Raw genomic sequence first — 20,430 nt, 5'->3', positions numbered from 1 at the left:
CAGCAACTCAATGCATAAAAGCGTGCGGACGTGGTCAAGAGGTTCAGTTGCTGTTCAGACCAAACATCAGAATGGGGAAGAAATGTGATCCAAGTGACTTTGACGGTGGAGTGACTGTTGGTGCCAGATGGGGTGGTTTGAGTATCTCAAAAAGTGTTGATCTCCTGGGATTTTCACACAGAACAGTCTCTAGAGTTTACAGAGAATAGCACAAAAAACAACCAGTGGGCGAAAACGTTTTGTTAAGGAGAGAGGTCAGAGGAGAATGGCCGGACTGGTTCAAACTAACAGGAAGGTGACAGTAACTCAAATAACCACACTTCACAACAGCGGTGTGCAGAAGAGTATCTCTGAACACACAACACATTGAACCTTGAAGTGGATGGGCTACAGCAGCAAAAACCATGAGTATACACAGAGTGGCCACTGAGTGCGTATCCTGTTACCAAATCCCATTACACACAGCCACCTGGTGCTTCATTTCCCCTGGATGTGCCTTCACCTCTCTCTTTGCTTTGAATTCTGTTCTTCTCCCCACTGTTCACAGATCTTAGATTTTTCAATTAAACCGTCCTTTGATGCAGGCATTTATCATCTCTTCGACCACGTTGTTGATCTCTGCTTCCCAATTAGATTAACTACAATTGATTTAAAACCTCAATCTGGCTGCGTCGTAAACCCTGTCCGAAACAGCCGCTCTTCTGAATGTATAATCTTTCCATTCTGCCGTAAGTCTCAGAGGACCAGCTTCTCCTTCGTATCGACTAACTTCATTCACTTCTGACAACTATCGCACTGAATTTGTTCAGCCTCGTCTGCCCAATTATCATCGTTGGGAGCATGCCTAGTCAGATTAGGGCCGTTCAGCCAATTGGGCTCACGCTGGATCCCAGTGGAGTCCCCTCATGGACTCTGTGTACACTTCTCACCAGCTTCGTAATGCACCCAGCATAATGAAAGACGTCCCCCACCCACCCCAGGCATTCTCTCTTCTCCCTTCTCCCATCGGGCAGAAGATACAAAAGCCTGAAAGCTCGTCCCACCAGGCTCGAAGGCAGCTTCTACCCCGCTGTTATCATACTTACTCATCTCCCAATCTACCTCATTGTGTACCCTGCACCTTATTGCCTGCCTGCACTACACTCTCTGTGTGACTGTAGCACTCTATTCTGTGTTCTGCTTTCCTTTGTACGGCCTCGATGTACGGATGCACGGAATGGTCAGTCTGGGCGTCACCCCGACAAAAGCTTCTCGCCGTATCTCGGTACGGGTGACGATAATGTGACAGGGTGCCATGGCAGTATAGCATTTAGTGTAACACTCTGCAGCACCACTGATCGGGGTTCAGTTCCCCCTCGCTGTCTGTGAGGGCTCTGCATGTTCTCCCCGTGACCGCGTGGGTTTCCTCCGGGTGCTCCTGTTTCCTCCCACAGTCCAAAGGCGTGCGGGTCAGGGTTAGTGAGTTTTGGCACGCTCCGTTGACGACACTTGTGGGCTCCTCCCAGCACATCCTCAGACTGGGTTGGTTGTTGATGCATCTCACAGTTTGTTTCAATGTAAACGCGACAAATAAAGCTAATCTTTCTCTCATTATCTTTAATTCCTTTTCCTTTAACGAACCAATTACTTGTATCATTTCTCATCCTTTTCTGTCAGTTTCCCTTCAATGCATCAGACCATGAGAGAGAGGAGCAAAATCAGGCCATTTGGCCCATTGGGTCTGCTCCATCAGGGCTGATTTACTATCCCTCTCAACCTCATTCTCCTGCCTTCACCCTGTGAGCTTTGATGCCCTGACTAATCAAGAACCTATCAATCTCCGCTTTAAACCACTTAGAACACAGAACCTAGAACAGAACAGAACAGCTCCTTCAGCTCACGATTTTGTGCCAAACTTTTTAAGCTATAAATTAAATACTTAACTGAACTAAATCCCTTCTGCCTACACATGGTCCATCTCCCATCATTCCCTGCACACGGTCCATATCCCATCATTCCCTACACATGGTCCATATCCCTCCATCCCCTGCACATGGTCCATATCCCATCATTCCCTGCACATGGACCATATCCCATCATTCCCTGCACATGGTCCATCTCCCTCCATTCCCTGCACATGGTCCATCTGCCTCCATTCCCTAAACATGGTCCATATCCCATCATTCCCTGCACATGGTCTATATCCCATCATTCCCTACACATGGTCCATCTCCCATCATTCCCTGCACATGGTCCATCTCCCATCATTCACTGCACATGGTCCATATCCCTCCATTCCCTGCACATGGTCCATCTCCCATCATTCCCTGCACATGGTCCATCTCCCTCCATTCCCTGCACATTCATATGTCTGTCTAACAGGTTCTTAAACACCTCTATCGTATCTGCCTCCACCACCACCCCTGGCAGCTCATAAAATAAGTCAAGGTCAGCATAGTTTCTGTGAAGGGAAATCTTGCTTGACAAATCTGTTATAGTTCTTTGAGGAAGTGACAAGCAGGGTGGACAAAGGAGAGATGGTGGATGTCATTTAGTTGGATTTTCAGAAGGCATTTGATAAGGTGCGTCACGTGAGGCTGCTTAACAAGATAAAATCCTATGGTGTTTCACGAAAGTTACTGGCATGGATAAAGGAATGGCTGACAGGCAGGAGGCAGTGAGTGGGAATAAAAGGGGCTTTTGCTGAGTGGCTGCCAGTGACTAGTTGTGTTCCTCAGGGGTCAATATTGGGACCACTACTTTTCACACTGTCTGTGGCAAAGAAGGCAAATGCAATGTGGCATTTATTTCAAGAGAAATAGAATATAAAAGCAGGGAGATAATGCTGAGGCTTTGTAAGACACTAGTCCTGGTGCACTTGGAGTATTGTCAACAGTTTTGGGCCCCTTATCTCAGAAAGGTTGTGTTGTCATTGGAGAGAGTCCAGAGGAGGTTCACAAGGATAATTCCGGGAATGAAGGGGTTAACATACGAGGAGCGTTTGGCAGCTTTGAGCCTGTACTCACTGGAATTTAGAAGAATGCAGGGGGGTCTCATTGAAACCTACCAAGTGTTGAAAGGACGAGATAGGGTAGATGTGGAGAGGATGTTTCCTATGGTGGGGGTATCTAGAACTAGAGGGCACAGCCTCAAAATTGAGGAGTGACCTTTCAGAACAGAAGTAAGGAGGATTTTTTTTCACCAAAGAGCGGTGAATCTGTGGAACGCTCTGCCACAGTCTGCTGTGGAGGCCAAGTCCGTGGGTATATTTAAAGAGGAAGTTGATAGCTTCCTGATTGGTCAGGACTTCAAGGGATACGGTGAGAGGGCAGGTGTATGGGGTTGAGTGGGATCCGGGATCAGCCACGATGGAATGGCAGAGTGGACTCGATGGGCTGAATGGCCTAATTCTGCTCCTATGTCTTATTCCAGGCACCCACGACTCTCTGTGCAGAAAAAAACTTGCCCCGTACATCTCCTTTAAACATTGCCCTGTGCAATAGTCTTAGGCACACTAGATATTTATGTGCCTAAGGCCCAATTTATACTTCTGCGTCAAATGTATGCTGTAGGTACCATAAGACTTCTGCGTGGTGCTGCAGGAGGAGTGTTTGATGGCTCTGGGCCTGGAGTTTAGAAGAATGAGGGGGTTGGGATCTCCTTGAAACCTATCGAATATTAAAAGTCCTAGATAGAGTGGATGTGGAGAGTATATTTCCTATCATAGGGGAGTCTTGCACCAGACGGCACAGTCTCAGAATAGAAGAATAGAACAGAGATGAAGAGGAATTCATTTAGCCAGAGGGTCGTGAATCTGTGGAATTCATTGCCACAGAAGGCTGTGGAGGACAAGATATTGAGAATATTTAAAGTGGAGGTTGATAAGGTTCTTGATCAGTCAGGGTGTCAAAGGTTATGGGGAGAAGGCAGGAGAATGGGGTTGAGAGGGATAGTAAACCAGTCATGATGGAGCAAACTCGATGGGATGGATGGCCTAATTCTGCTCTGAGACTTATGGTCTTATGATCTAATACTCAAATTAGTATTTAAAGTTAAAATTTCAAAGTAAATTTTTTATCAAAGCACTACAGTATGTCACTACCCTGAGATTCATTTTCTCGCGGGCATTCGCAGTAAATGCAATGAAACACAATACCGTCCATGAAAGACCGCAAACAACAAAAACAGATGAGCAACCAGTGCACAAAAGACAACAAACTGCGCCAATACAAGAAAAGAAATGATAGATAGATAAATAAATAAGTAATAAATATCGAGAGCATGCGATGAAGAGTCCTTGAAAGTGAACCAATTGGTTTTGGGACATTTCAGTGGCAGGGTGAATGAAGTTGAGTGGAGTTATTCCCTTTGGTTCGAGAGCCTGATGGTTGAGGGGTGGTAACTGTTCCTGAAGACCATAGGAATGAGGAGGCCTAACCAGTATTCTGTATAACTTCCTGACCCTTGAACTCAGAGTCTCGTCTCATAAAGGCAAGTGTACCATACGCATCCTTTACGGAGGTAAAGGGAGGTACTACTGCAGTTGTGCAAGGCCTTGGTGAGACCACACCTGGAGTATTGTGTGCAGTTTCGGTCCCCTAATCTGAGGAAATACATCTTTGCCATAGAGGGAGTACAAAGAAGGTTCACCAGATTGATTCCTGGGATGGTAGGACTTTCATATGAAGAAAGACTGGATGAACTGGGCTTGTACGTTGGAATTTAGAAGATTGAGGGGGGATCTGATTGAAACGTATAAAATCCTAAAGGGATTGGACAGGCTAGATGCAGGAAGATTGTTCCCGATGTTGGGGAAGTCCAGAACGAGGGGCCACAGTTTGAGGATAGAGGGGAAGCCTTTTAGGACCGAGATTAGGAAAAACTTCTTCACACAGAGAGTGGTGAATCTGTGGAATTCTCTGCCACAGGAAACAGTTGAAGCCAGTTCATTGGCTATATTTAAGAGGGAGTTAGATATGGCCCTTGTGGCTACGGGGATCAGGGGGTATGGAGGGAAGGCTGGTACAGGGTTCTGAGTTGGATGATCAGCCATGATCATAATAAATGGCGGTGCAGGCTCGAAGGGCCGAATGGCCTACTCCTGCACCTATTTTCTATGTTTCTATGTTTACCTCCCTATTGACCTGTGCAGCCTCTTGCAGGGAGAAGGTGGGAAATAATTGTTAACCACATCCAAGTTTTGCATCGTGCGCTTCAAGAGTTAGGGCTGATTGAAAACTTTTCCCGGTTGGTTTCGCTGGACTGCTGTCTTGAAATCCTGGATTACTCAAGCATCCTCATCTCTCTGAAGTGCGAGGGGATGAGTACAAGCGAGAGTGGAGCCTTCATCATGTGCTCAAATTGTCTCGACGCCCACTTGTCCGCAAGGATATTTTCAGGATGGAAATTGGCCTGAGTTGTAGTGCCGTGTTCGCGTCTGAAGCAAGTCACTCAAGAACGATTACATTTTGCTGAGGGCTTACATCCAGACCCACGCCTGACACATCACGTGCGCCAGGTTTCGAGAATCTCAGGTTTGTTTCTAATCAGCATCTATATGCCTCCGCTTTAAGAGGGAGGTCGATGGGCTTGGGGAGCTTCTCGTCCTGCCTAACAACACAGGCTCCCGAGGATCGAAATTCAAAGTAAACTTTACTATCACCACATACAACCCTGAGATTCATTTTCTTGCGGGCATACTCAGCAAATCTATAGAATAGTAACTGTAAACAGGATCAATGGAAGATCAACCAGCGTGCAGAAGACAACACACTGAGGAAATGCAAATATAAATGAATAGCAATAAATACCGGGAACAGGAACTAATGAGGTAAAGAGTCAATAAAGTGAGATCATTGGTTGTGGGATTGGGGCAAGTGAGTGAAGTCATCCCCTTTTGTTCCAGAGCCTGATGGTTGACGGGTAGATGGTTCACTGTAGAACAAAGAAATGCAACAGAGTCAGTGAAAAACTACACACAGGTAAAGGCGGCAAAATAATGAGTGTGCAAAAGAAACCATTGTGCGCAAGTAATAACGAATAAATAAGTAAATAACACTGAGAACACGAGTCGTTCGGTACTCGGAAGTGAGCTCATAGGCTGTGGGGGCTAGTGCAGAGTTGAGGTGGTTCGGGAGCCTGATGGTTGAGGGGTAATTACCGTTCCTGAACCCAGCAGTGTGGCCCCTGAGGCTCCTGGGCCTCAACCCAAATGGCAACAGTGAGACAAGAGCATGGCCTGGGTGGTGAATGCTGCCTTCTTGCAGCAATGCTCCTTGGAGATCTGCTCAGTGATGGGCAGGTCTTTACCTGTGAAGGGCTGGGCTGTAACCACTATGTTCTGTACCCTAACCCTAACTCCCCCTGTATTAGATACTCACCCGTAGAGTCACACAGCAGACAAGCAGGGCCTTTGGCCCATCTTGACCGAGCCAGCCGCATTGCCCAGTGGGCTCGTCGCGTCCGCCTGCATTTGGTCCGTAGGCCTCTAAACCTCTTCTTATCCATGGACCTTCTAAACACAGGAGATTCTGCAGGTGCTGGAAATCCAGAGTAACACACACAGAATGCTGTGGGAGCTCAGCAGGTCTTCATTAAAACTTGGCACGAAGTGTTCCTTTCCACAGATGCTGCCTGACCTGCTGAGTTCCACATGGATTTGTCTAGGTGGCTTTTTAAATGTTGCTAATGTGCTCACCTCAACCATCTCACTCCAAACTTGCACCACGCCTTTGCATGAAGAAGCTGCCTCATGAGCTCTTTAAACCCCTTGCCCCTCATCTGTGCCTCAGCTTCCCTTCCCTGGAGAATAAGACAATGAACTTTCACCCTGTCTTTGTCCATCATGATCTACTAGACCTCTATCAGGTCACCTCTTCACCCCCTACATTCCAGAGACTTTATATAAAGCGCTGGTGAGGTCTCACTTGGAGTATTGTGAGCAGTTTTGGGTCCCTTCTCCTAAAAAGGATGTGCGGACTCTGGAGAGGGTTCAAAGGAGGTTCACAGAAATGATTCCAGGATTGAATGGCTTGTCATATGAAGAGCGTCTGATGGCTCTGGGATTCAGAAGAATGAGGGGAACCTCACTGAAACCTATCGAATGTTGAAGGGCCTCGATAGAGTGGATGTGGAGAGGATGTTGCTTTGGTGGGAGAGTCTAAGACCAGAGGACACAGCCTCAGAATAGAGGGGCCTCCTTTTAGAAAGGAGATGAGGTGGAATTTCTTTAGTCAGAGGGTGGTGTATCTGTGGAATTTATTGCCATGGGCAGCAGTGGAGGCCCAATTACTGGGTGTATTTAAGGTAGAGGGTGATAGATTCTTGATTGGTCAGGGCATGAAGGGATACGGGGAGAAGGATGGAGATTGGGACTGAGAGGGAAAATGGATCAGCCATGATGAAATAGCAGAGCAGACTCGATGGGCCAAATGGCCTAATTCTGTTCCTATATTTTATGGTCTTAGCTTATAAAGTCCTAGTCTACGTGACCTCTACTTGTAACTCAGGCCCCCAAGTCCTGCCAGTATCTCTCCTGGTTTAATAACATCTTCCCAAGAACAGTGTGACCACCTTAAACCAGGAGACCTCTCTGCGGGTCTACACTGCGACCATCCACGCCCCCTCTCTTCCCTTCCCCCGTGCCGTACGTGTTGTGCCTGGCGAGCTTTCGCGATGAGACGGGAATTAATATTATTTTTGTGTTTTTGTGTCTTCTATTCCATCGACTTCCTTAAAGAAAAAAAAGCATTAGTCAGCAACTAGCGTTTGCCCAATGCTTTTTGTGTTCTGACTATTTTATTTTGACCTTTCTCGGCATCCCTCTGGAGGGGAGATGTCTGTCACAAATTGAATCTGTGATTGTGACAAAAATATTGCAGCTCATTTCTTCCCATAAAGTTTCGATCTTTTCTTTATTGTGTTCTTCATTTCTTCCTTTTCAAGGTCCCGCTCACCTGATGTTAACCAGCCAAGGTAATGGGCTTTATATATTTATTTTCTTTGAGCTCGCATCTCCTTTCGTTCTGTCCCATTGTCGTTGAAACCATGTTCATCCCAGGTAGCTTCCTCTGCCATCTCCGGCCTTTGCTTAGAGCTGCGGTGTAATAGTCCGATCATTGCCTCCCGGAGAGATATCACAATCACTTCCCATCCAGTGACCCTTTCTGTCTTGACTGTCTGCTCTCATCTTTGCTTCTGTTTCACCGATCCGCGTTGCATGGATAATTTCTGAGGGGATCTTTTTTTTTTCCGGGAGCGCCTCTGTGCAGGCGGAATAGGGCCGTGCTTGGATGTGTGCCTTGTGTGATGTACGTGCGTCCCTCCGTGTACGACAGGAACTTCTCTCTTCTGGTAGAGATAAAGCGTAGCTGTCGGAGTTCAGTTTGCCTGAGGTTGCTTTGGTTCAGACCATAAGACATAGGAGCAGAATTAAGCCATTCAGTCCATCTAGTCCACGCCACCATTCCATCACAGCTGATTTACTATCCCTCTCAACTCCATTCTCCTGCCTTCTCCCCGTAACCTTTGATGCCCTGACGAATCAAGAACCTATCACCCTTTGCTTTAAATACACCCAATGACTTGGGCTCCATGGTATCCGTGGCAATGAATTCCACAGGCTCACCACCCTCCAGCTAAAGAAATTCCTCCTCTTCTCTGTTCTAAATGGACGCCCCTCTATTCTGAGACAGTGCCCTCTGACCCTAGACTCCCCCACCATAGGCTTGCAGTGTTGGTCTGCTGGGCGATCCTCCAGAACTTCAGATCTAGATTGGGATATGGGAACTTCCTGACAATGGGAAGTGTCGATTTGCTGGAAAACTCCTCCCAAATTTCCGACCCAAAATTTGGGAATTCCTGACATCGGGAAGTACTGGTTTGCTGAATGATCATCCCAAATTTCAGACCTGGTGTTTGGGAAATTCCTGACATCGGGAAGTACTGGTTTGCTGAATGATCATCCCAAATTTCAGACCTGGTGTTTGGGAACTTCCTGGCATTGGGAAGTATTGGTTTGCTGAATGATCACCCCAAGTTTCAGATCCAGAGTAGGCAATTGGGTATGGGGACCAGCCAGCAATGGGAATCGTGGTGCTCACGTCAAGTTGGCTGCATTGTACTCATCTCTGGTGTTTGTTGAGATGGGAATGGACTGACTAACCATGGGACTCAGGCTCCTGCAGTGGAAGGCAAGACAAGGCCTTTCAGTCCCTTGAAGCCTGTTTCACCTCAGCGCTGTCTCCCCACATCCTTTCCATCCCTGAGATTTGGAAATTTGACCTCCTCTCTGCTGGGAAGACACCCTTTTCCTGCACTATCCCCAGGCCTCTTTGAAGTTCAAAGTAAATTTATTACCAAATACTACTTTGAGATAAATTTTCTTGCAGGCATTCTGCTTTCCGCAGGAATCACTCCCTTGTCCGTTCGTCCCTCCCCGTTAATCTCCCTTCCAGCACTTATCCCTACATCTGCCCATTCACTTCCTCCCTGGCCTGTGTTCAGGGCTCCGCACAGTCCTTCCAGGTGAGGTAACACTTCCCCTGCAAATCTGCTGGGGTTGTCTATTGTGTACGGGGGCTCCCGATGCGGCCTGCTCTTTATTGGTGAGACCCAACGTACACTGGGGGAATCGCTTCGTTGAGCACCTCTGCTCCATCCGCCAAAAGCGGAAGTTCCCGGCAGCCATATATTTTAATTCCAGTTCCCATTTTTTTGTACCACGATGAGGCCACCCTCAGAGTGGAGGAGCAACACCTTATATTCCACCTGGGTAGCCTCCAACCTGACGGCATAAACATCGACTTCTCCTTCTGGTCATCCTCCTTGACCTTTCCCAGCCACCTGGTTTCACCTATTAGCTTCCAGCCCCCCCCCCCACCTTTTCATTCCGGCTTCTTCCCCCTTCTTTTCCAGTCCTGGAGAAGATCTCTGCCTGAAACATCGATTGTCTATTCATTTCCATAGAGGCCGCCTGGCCTGCTGAGTTCCTCCAGCATTTTGTGTGTGCTGATCTGGGTATCTGCAGAAGCGCTTGTGTTTATGGTTGAGAGGATGGTTTAAAAAGCGCACAAAACACCGGAGGAACTCAACAGGCCAGGCAGCACCAATAGAAATGAACAGGCATCCGGCGTTTCAGGCTGAGACCCTTCATCAGTGTGTGTGTGTGTGTGTGTGTGTGTGTGTGTGTGTGTGTGTGTGTGTGTGTGTGTGTTGCTCTGGATTTCCAACATCTGCAGAATCTCTTGTGTTAAAGAAATATTTTAGAATTTATGAAAAACTATACTTAAACAAAGACTGAGAAACAACCAATTTATTCCCCGATACCCAGAAGTTTGATCACCTGTGTGCTAGATTAACCCAGACCTGGTCTCCATGGACCTCTGGGCAACAGAGACCAAAGAAATGTTCCCCATGATGAGGGAAAAGATGAAATATGAAGGTAAGCTAGACAAAAATGAGACCAACAGTTCTTTTTCAGATACAGTCTATGAAGAGTAAGAGAGGCGAGAGTAGATATTCGACCTCTGGGAAATGATGCTGGAGAGGTAGTCATGGGGGACAGGGAAAAGACGGGCAAACTGAATAAGTATTTTGCATCAGGCTTCACCGTGGAAGACACCAGCAGTATGGCGGAAATTCGAGAGTGTCAGAGGGTAGAAGAGAGTGCAATTGCTATTGATAGGGAGAAGGTGATTGGGAAGCTGAAAGGTCTGAAGGTAGATCAGTCACCTGGACCAGGTGGACTACATCCCAGGGTTCTGAAAGAGGTGGCTGAAGAGATTGTGGAGGCCTTAGTAATGATCTTTCTAGATTCTGGCATGGTTCTGGGGGACCCGAGTTAATGGAAAGATTGAATAGGTTAGGACTTTATTGCTTGGAACATAGAAGGCTGAGAGGAGGCGAAATTGTGGCAGGTGTAGATAGGGGAAAATGCAAGCAGGCAGTTTTCCACTGAGGTTCGATGGGACCACAACTAGAGATCATAGGTTAAGGGTGAAAGGTGAAAAGTTTGAGGGGAAACTTCTTCACTCAGAGGGTGGTGAGAATGAGGAACAAGCTGCCAGCTGAAGTGGGGCATGCGAGCACAATTTCAATGTTTAAGAGAAGATTGGATAGGTACATAGATGGCAGGGGTGTGGAGGGCCATGGTCCCATTGCAGGTCGATGGGAGTAGGCAGTTTAAATGGCTCAGCACAGAATAGATGGGCCAAAGAGCTAGTTTCTGTGCTGTACCTTTCTGTGACTCTATGACTGGAAAATTGGAAATGTCATCCCGCTCTTCAAGAAAGGAGAGAGGCAGAAGAAAGGAAATTTTAGGCCAGTTAGTCCAACCTCAGTGCTTGGGAAGATGTTGGAGTCAATTGTCAAAGATGAGGTCTCAGGGTATTTGGAGGCACATGATAAAATAGGTCAAAGTCAGCATGGTTTCCTGAAGGGAAAACCTTGTCTGACAAACCTGCTGGAATTATTTGAGGAGGATAGACAAAGGAGAACCAGTGGATGTTGTGTACTTGGATTTTCAGAAGAGTTTAAAAAGGTGCCATATGGGGCTGCTTAACAAACTAAGAGCTTATGATATTACAGGAAAGATACTGGCATGGATAAAGCATTAGCTGATTGGCTGCTGGTGACTAGGGTTGGCGTTGAGGCCGCTTCTATTTATGTTATATGTCAATGATTTGGATGATGGAATTGATGGCTTTGTGGCCAAGTTTATGGATGTTGAGAAGAAAGGTGGAGGGCAGGTAGTACTGAGGAAGCAGGTCTGCAGAAGGACTGAGACAGATTAGGAGAGTGGGCAAAGAAGTGGCAGGTGGAATTCCGGCTTGGGAAATGTGTGGTCATGCACTTTGGTAAAAGGAGCGAAAATGTAGACTGTTTTATAAACAATCAGAAAATTCAATAGTATGAGTATTCCCTAAAGGTTAATGTACAGTTCAGTCTGTGGTGAGGAAGGCAAATGCAATCATAGCATTCATTTCAGGAGGACTAGAATATAAGAACAAGGATGTAACATTGAGGCTTTATAAAGCACTAGTGAGGTCTCACTTGGAGTATTGTGAGCAGTTTTGGAACCCTTATCTAAGAAAGGGTGTGCTGACATTGGAGAGGGTCCAGAGGGGTTCACGAAAATGATTCCGGGATTGAAAGGGTTATCGTATGAGGAACGTTTGATGGCTCTGGGCTGATACTCACTAGAATTCAGAAGAATAGAAACATAGAAAACCTACAGCACAATACAGGCCCTTTGGCCCACAAAGCTGTGCCAAACATGTCCTTAACTTAGAAATTAACTAGGGTTACCCATAGCCCTCTATTTTTCTGAGCTCCATGTACCTGTCCAGGAGTCTCTGAAAAGACCCTATCGTTTCCGCCTCCACCACCATCGCCGGCAGCCCATTCCACACACTCACCACTCTCTGTGTAAAAAACTTACCCCTGACATCTCCTCTGTACCTACTTCCAAGCACCTTAAAACAATGCCCTCTCGTGCTAGCTATTTCAGCCCTGGAAAAAGCCTCTGACTATCCAGACGATCAATGCCTCATTTCATCTTATACACCTCTATCAGGTCACCTCTCATCCTCAGTCATTCCAAGAAGAAAAGGCTGAGTTCACTCAACCTATTCTCATAAGGCATGCTCCCCAATCCAGGCAACATCCTTGTAAATCTCCTCTGCACCCTTTCTATGCCTTCCTGTAGTGAAGCGACCAGAACTGAGCACCGTACTCCAAGTAGGGTCTGACCAGGGTCCTATATAGCTGCAACATTACCTCTCGGCTCCTAAATTCAATCCCATGATTGATGAAGGCCAATACACCGTACGCCTTCTTAACCACAGAGTCAACCTACACAGCAGCTTTGAGTGTCCTATGGACTCGTACCCCAAGATCCCTCTGATCCTCTACACTGCCAAGAGTCTTACCATTTATACTATATTATGGAATGATGGGTGGCCTCATTGAAACCTGTTGAATATTGAAAGGCCCAGATAGAGTGGATGTGGAGAGGATGTTTCCTATAGTGGGGGAGTCCAGGACCAGAGGACACAGATAGAGTGGATGTGGAGAGGATGTTTCCTATAGTGGGGAGTCTAGGACCAGAGGGCACAGATAGAGTGGATGTGGAGAGGATGTTTCCTATAGTGGGGAAGTCTAGGACCAGAGGACACAGATAGAGTGGAAACAGGGAGAACGTTTCCTATGGTGGGAGGGTCTGGGGCCAGAAGACACAGACAGAGTGAATACGGGGAGTATGTTTCCTATGGTGGGGAGTCTAGTACCAGAGGACACAGATAGAGTGGAAACAGGGAGAATGTTTCCTATGGTGGGAGAGTCTAGGACCAGAGGGCACAGATAGAGTGGATATGGGGAGAATGTTTCCTATAGTGGGGGAGTCTAGGACCAGAGGGCACAGCCTCAGAATAGAGGGACGTCCATTTCGAACGGAGCTGAGGAGGAATTCCTTGAGGCAGAGGCTGGTGAATCTGAGTAATTCGTGGCCACAGGTGTCTGTAGTGGCCAGATCATCGAGTATATTTTAGGCAGAGCTGATAGATCTTGATTAGTCAGGGCGATGGGAGTTGGTAGTGTAATTGGCTTGCCCATCTACAGGGAGGATGCGTTTGAGAGGAAAATGAACTGGCAGACCTGGTGAAGCACTGCACTCCCTCTGTGGTGAATCTGTCTGTTCCAAAACTATCCAGAGCACTCCGATCCCGGACTCACCATCACATAGTACAGCACAGGAACAGGCTCTTTGGCCCACCTGGTCCATACTAACCCAGATTCCCATTTGCCCACGTTTAGTCCATGTCCCCTCTAAACCTCTTGGTTAACGGCATTGGTCCATGACATAGCAAAGGTTGGGAACCCCTGCTCTGAATCTTTCCTGTCCAAGTGTCTTTCAAATGTTAATGTACCTGCCTCAACCAGCTCTCAGGGCGAAGAAGTTGCCCCTCATAATTCTATTAACGCTCATCTTACACCCACTTTTGAGAGAGACCTGAGCCCTCTCGTTAGTGATTTCCCCAGTCCTAGGGAAAACACTCTGTGCATTCACTCTGTCTGTGTCCCTATCTTTTCTGTTCGTTCTGTTCTTCCGATACTTATTTAATTAACTATTTAATATACACTTACTGTAATTCTGTTTTTTCTAGATTTATTATCTGCCACAAAGTTATCAAATTTCAGGACATATGCTGATGATATCAGACCTGATTTTGATGCTGATTCTCTGTAAGGCCAGTTCTCAGTCCCCGACACTTCAAACAGTAAAGACCCAACCCGAGTGACCTCTCTCAGTAACTCAGTGCCTGGCACATCCTCATAAACCTGCTCTCCACCCTTCCCTATAGCTGGGTGGCCAAAAGTGAGCACAATACCCAGAAAGCGGCCACACCAACGTCTTGTTCAACTGCAACATAATGCCCTACAGCTGGACTGCCGACAACGGCGGCCAGCATGCCAAACGCCTTCTTCACCACCCTGTCCACGTGTGACACCACTTTCAGAAACGATGCACCGGTTCTCTATGTTCTACAACAGACCCCAGGGCTGTGGAACTCTGACCCTGCTTTGACTTCCCAAACTACAACATCTCACACTTACCTGAACTGCAAGTGCATTCTCGCCAACGTCTTGTACAACTGCAACGTAACATCCTGTCTCCCGTACGCCGCGCCCTGACTGATGAAGGCCAGCATGCTAAACGCCTTCTTCACCACCCTGTCGACGTGCCAGAAACTATGTACATGTTCCCCATGTCACCCTGTTCTACAACAGTCCCCAGGACTCTGCCGTTCACCGTGAAAGTCTGACCCTGACCTGACTTCCCAAAATACAACACCTCACCCTTACCTGAACTGCAGGTGAGTTCGAACCAAGGTCTTATAGAACTGCAACATAACATCATAACTCCTGCACTCAATACCCTGACTAATGATGAAGGCCAGTGTGCCAGTAGCTTCTTCACCACTCTGTCTACCACTCTCAGGGAATCACCTACCTGTATCTCTACGTCCCTCAGTTCTACAACTGACACCACCTTTGGGGAAATCACATACCTGAGTCCCTACATCCCTCAATTATACAAAACGGCTGACACCACTTTCAGGGAACCACGTACCTGTATCCCTACGTCCCTCAGTTCTACAACACAGCTGACACCACCTTTGGGGAAATCATATACCTGTGTCCCTACGTCCCTCAGTTCTACAACACGACTGACACCACTTTCAGGGAAATCATATACTTGTTCTCCAAGATCCCTCAGTTTCCTTTTGCAAGGGCATCCCACTCACACCACATCTCTCCAGGAGTCAGAGAGCCACACACAACAGCACCTATTGCCCAACACCTCCATGTCGGACATCAAGAACCCATCAACACTGAGCCCTTAACTCAATTGAAAAACCACTCTCAGGTGATGAAGATGCCCCTCAGCTTCCTCTCACCTTCAGCCTGTGCCCTCTGATTCCTGATTCCCCAACCCGGGGGAAAAATACTGTTCATATTCACCCTGTCTGTGTCCCTCATGGTTCTACACACCTCTATAAGGTCACTCCCTCAGTCCCCTACACCCTATCTGTGTCCCTCATGGTTCTATACACCTCTATAAGGTCACCCCTCAGTCTCCTACACCTTATCTGTGTCCCTCATGGTTCTATACACCTCTATAAGGTCACCCCTCAATCCCCTACACCCTATCTGTGTCCCTCATGGTTCTACACACCTCTATAAGGTCACCCCTCAGTCCCCTACACCCTATCTGTGTCCCTCATGGTTCTACACACCTCTATAAGGTCACTCCCTCAGTCCCCTACACCCTATCTGTGTCCCTCATGGTTCTATACACCTCTATAAGGTCACCCCTCAGTCCCCTACACCCTATCTGTGTCCCTCATGGTTCTACACACCTCTATAAAGTCACTCTTCAGTCCCCTACACCCTATCTGTGTCCCTCACGTTCTACACACCTCTATAAAGTCACTCCTCAGTCCCCTACACCCTATCTGTGTCCCTCATGGTTCTATACCCCTCTATAAAGTCACTCTTCAGTCCCCTACACCCTATCTGTGTCCCTCATGCTTCTATACACCTCTATAAGGTCACTCCCTCAGTCCCCTACACCCTATCTATGTCCCTCATGGTTCTACACCCCTCTATAAGGTCATTCCCTCAGTCCCCTACACCCTATCTGTGTCCCTCATGGTTCTATACCCCTTTATAAAGTCACTCTTCAGTTCCCTACTCCCTATCTGTGTCCCTCATGGTTCTACACACCTCTATAATGTCACCCCTCAGTCCCCTACACCCTATCTGTGTCCCTCATGGTTCTACACACCTCTATATTGTCACTCCTCAGTCCCCTACACCCTCTCTGTGTCCCTCATGGTTCTACACACCTCTATAAGGTCACCCCTCAGCCCCCTACACCCTATCTTTGTCCCTCATGGTTCTATACCCCTCTATAAGGTCATTCCCTCAGTCCCCTACACCCTATCTGTGTCCCTCATGGTTCTATACCCCTTTATAAAGTCACTCTTCAGTTCCCTACACCCTATCTGTGTCCCTCAAGGTTCTACACACCTCTATAAGGTCACCCCTCAGTCCCCTACACTCTATCTGTGTATCCTATTCACTCCCATTTACCAAGTACACCTTTGCCAGGAAACAGCCTGTCCCAATCCACACTTTGCCAGATCATTTCTGATGCCATCAAAATTGGCCTTTCTCCAATTCATAATTTCAACCCATGGACCAGACCTTTCTTTCTCATATTTACTTTGCAACGACCGGCATTGCGGTCACCAGATGCTCAGCATTCCCCTCCGCAAACTTCTGTCACCTGCCATCTCATTTCAGAATGGCAGATTATCACACGCCTGCTCGCTGGGACTCCGTCGTACTGATGAAGGAAACTTTCCTGAATACTTTTGACAAACTCTATCCCATCCAGTCTTTTACAGTGTGGGACTCCCAGTCACTGTGTGGAAAGTTAAAATCACCTCCTGTAACAACATTATGTTTCTTGCAAACTTGTTGCTTTACATCCCTTGGACTATTGGGTGGTCTGTAATACAGCACCATTAACACGGTCATATATTTCTCATTTCTCAGTTGCACCCATAACTCCTCACTAGCCGAGCTCTCCAGTCTGTTCTGACTAAGCACTGCTGTGACATTTTCCCTGATCGTAACGCCACCCTCTCCCGATAACCCCTCCCGCTCTGTCACGTCTAAAACAACAGAACCCCGGGATACTGAGCTGCCAGTCCCGTCCCTCCTGCAACCAGCTCTCACTAATGGCTACAACATCATAATCCAGGTGTTGATCCATGCCCTGTGCTCACCTGCCTTTCCGATAGTACTTGCATTGAAATATTCGCAGCTCAGGACAAGAGTCACTCCGTGCTCAGTCTTCTGATTCTGATTTTGTCTGAGGCCTTTCAATATTCAATCGGTTTCAATGAAGATCGTCCTTCATTCTTATAAACTCCAGCGAGTACAGGCCCAGAGCCATCAAACACTCCAGTGATATTAACCCTTTCATTCCTGGATCATTCCTCTCAACCTCCTCTTGTCCCTCTCCTAATGTTTTCCTCTGACCTTCCCCCCTCAAAATTGTTTTCCTCTGTGAACTTTCTTTCTCAGAGTATCACATGAATGTAGGGCACTGAGGCACCCCTCTCTGTCTGTCCCTCCCTCCTCACTAACCCCGATTCATGTTCCCAGTATCTCTCACTGCCCCTTGGCCCATCGATTACCTCCTGGCCCCCACCTCAGCCTCTCCTTGCAGCGGCCATTTCCTCTGCCCAGTCTCAGTTCCGACACAGAGTCTCAAGCCGAGTCCTGGACAGTTACTCGGCCCCTCCTCAGATGTTACTCGATCCACTGAGTACCCCCAGCAGAGGTTTGTTCCGTTGTCCTCAATTAACCAGCACTGCTAGATAGATAGATAGATAGATACACAGACAGACAGATAGATACACAGACAGATAGGTAGATACACAGACAGACAGATAGATACACAGACAGGCAGACAGATAGAAAGATGGATGTACAGACACGAGGAAATCTGCAGATGCTGGAATTTCAAGCAACACACATAAAAGTTGCTGGTGAACGCAGCAGGCCAGGCAGCATCTCTAGGAAGAGGTACAGTCAACGTTTCGGGCCGAGACCCTTCGTCAGGACTGACTGAAGGAAGAGCTAGTAAGAGATTTGAAAGTAGGAGGGGGAGGGGGAGATCCGAAATGATAGGAGAAGACAGGAGGGGGAGGGATGGAGCCAAGAGCTGGACAGGTGATTGGCAAAGGGGATATGAGAGGATCATGGGACAGGAGGCCTAGGGAGAAAGAAAAGTGGGGGGGGGAGCCCAGAGGATGGGCAAGGGGTATAGTGAGAGGGACAGAGGGAGAAAAAGGAGAGAGAGAAAAAGAATGTGTGAATATAAAAAAGTAAATAACAGATGGGGTACGAGGGGGAGGTGAGGCATTAGCGGAAGTTAGAGAAGTCGATGTTCATGCCATCAGGTTGGAGGCTACCCAGATGGAATATGAGGTGTTGTTCCTCCAACCTGAGTGTGGCTTCATCTTGACAGTAGAGGAGGCCGTGGATAGACATATCAGAATGGGAATGGGACGTGGAATTAAAATGTGTGGCCACTGGGAGATCCTGCTTTCTCTGGTGGCCACATACTTTAATTCCACGTCCCATTCCCATTCTGATATGTCTATCCATGGCCTCCTCTACTGTAAAGATGAAGCCACACTCAGGTTGGAGGAACAACACCTTATATTCCATCTGGGTAGCCTCCAACCCGAGGGCATGAACATTGACTTCTCTAAGTTCCGCTAATGCCCCACCTCCCCCTCGTACCCCATCCGTTATTTATTTATATACACACTTTCTTTTTCTCTCTCTCCTTTTTCTCCCTCTGTCCCTCTCACTATACCTCTTGCCCATCCTCTGGGCTTCCTGCCCCCCCCCCTTTTCCTTCTCCCTGGGCCTCCTGTCCCATGATCCTCTCATATCCCTTTTGCCAATCACCTGTCCAGCTCTTGGCTCCATCCCTCCCCCTCCTGTCTTCTCCTATCATTTTGGATCTCCCCCTCCCCCTCCCATTTTCAAATCTCTTACTAACTCTTCTTTCAGTTAGTCCTGACGAAGGGTCTAGGCCCGAAACGTCGACTGTACCTTTTCCTAGGGATGCTGCCTGGCCTGCTGCTTTCACCAGCAACTTTGATGTGTGTTGCTTGGATACACAGACAGATAAGCTGATAGATAGACACAAAATACTCTGCAGATGCTGGGGTCAAAGCAACACTCACAACACGCTGGAGGAACTCAACAGGTTGGGCAGCATCCATGGAAACGTTGACTGTTCGTTTCCACGGATACTGCCCGACCTGCTGAGTTGCTCCAGTGTGTTGTGCAGATAGATAGACTGACAGACAGATAGCTAGATGGATAGAAAGACAGTGGTCAGATAGATAGATGGACAGATAGATGGATAGAAAGACGGTGGACAGATAGATAGATAGACAGACAGATAGATAGATAGAAAAATGGTGGATAGATAGATAGACTGACAGATAGATAGATAGATAGATACACAGATAGGTAGGTACACGGATAGATAGATACACAGATAGATAGATAGATAGAAAGACTGTGGACAGATAGATAGATAGACAGACAGATATACAGACAGATAGATATACGAGGGGTGATTGATAAGTTCATGGCCTAAGGTAGAAGGAGTCCGTTTTAGAAAACCTAGCACATTTCTTTTTCAACATAGTCCCCTCCTACATTTACACACTTAGTCCAGCGGTCGTGGAACATACGGATCTTGGACCTCCAGAAAGTGTCCACAGATGGGTGATTGATAAGTTTGTGGCCTAAGGTAGAAGGAGATGAGTTATACAGGTCTCGTTACATGCACATGCAGTTCAACTCTGAGTGATTATGCAGAAAGTTTGAAGTTAATAACTCATCCCCTTCTACCTTAGGCCACAAACTTATCAATCACCCCTGGTGAGTTATTAACTTCAAACTTTCCGCATAATCACTCAAAGAGTTGAGCTGCATGTGCTTGCAACGAGACCTGTATAACTCATCCCCTTCTACCTAAGCCCACGAACTTATCAATCACCCCTGCTGTGGACACTTTCTGGAGGTCCAAGATCCGTATGCTCCACGACTGCTGGACTAAGTGTGTAAATGTAGGAGGGGACTATGTTGTAAAATAAATGTGCTAGGTTTTCTAAAATGGACTCCTTCTACCTTAGGCCACAAACTTATCAATCACCCCTGGTACAGACAGTTAGATAGATATAAAGGCTGACAGATAGATAGATAGAGACAGAGAGATAGATAGATAGACAGACAGATAGATAGTTACACAGACAGATAGATAGATACACAGACAGACAGATAGAT

General features: G+C 47.2%; 1 protein-coding gene across 21 annotated transcripts in view; it reads left to right on the top strand.

Moving 5' to 3' along the window:
- The window catches only part of LOC134339799 (neurexin-2-like), a 1,323,723-nt gene that overhangs the window by 152,883 nt on the left and 1,150,410 nt on the right, over positions 1 to 20,430 (top strand). For 18 of the 21 annotated variants that reach the window (XM_063036606.1, XM_063036597.1, XM_063036602.1 and 15 more), the window contains exon 3: positions 7,924 to 7,953. The exons of the other annotated variants lie outside the window; for them this stretch is intronic. In XM_063036606.1, the coding sequence (XP_062892676.1) occupies positions 7,924 to 7,953 (30 nt within the window). The remainder of the gene's footprint in view (positions 1 to 7,923; positions 7,954 to 20,430) is intronic. 21 annotated transcript variants of the gene reach the window in all.

This window comes from Mobula hypostoma, chromosome 30, assembly GCF_963921235.1.
Source record: "Mobula hypostoma chromosome 30, sMobHyp1.1, whole genome shotgun sequence".
Classification (NCBI taxonomy): Eukaryota; Metazoa; Chordata; class Chondrichthyes; order Myliobatiformes; family Myliobatidae; genus Mobula; species Mobula hypostoma.
The sequence above is the reverse complement of the archived record's forward strand: the minus strand, read 5'-3'. Positions and strand labels throughout refer to the sequence as shown.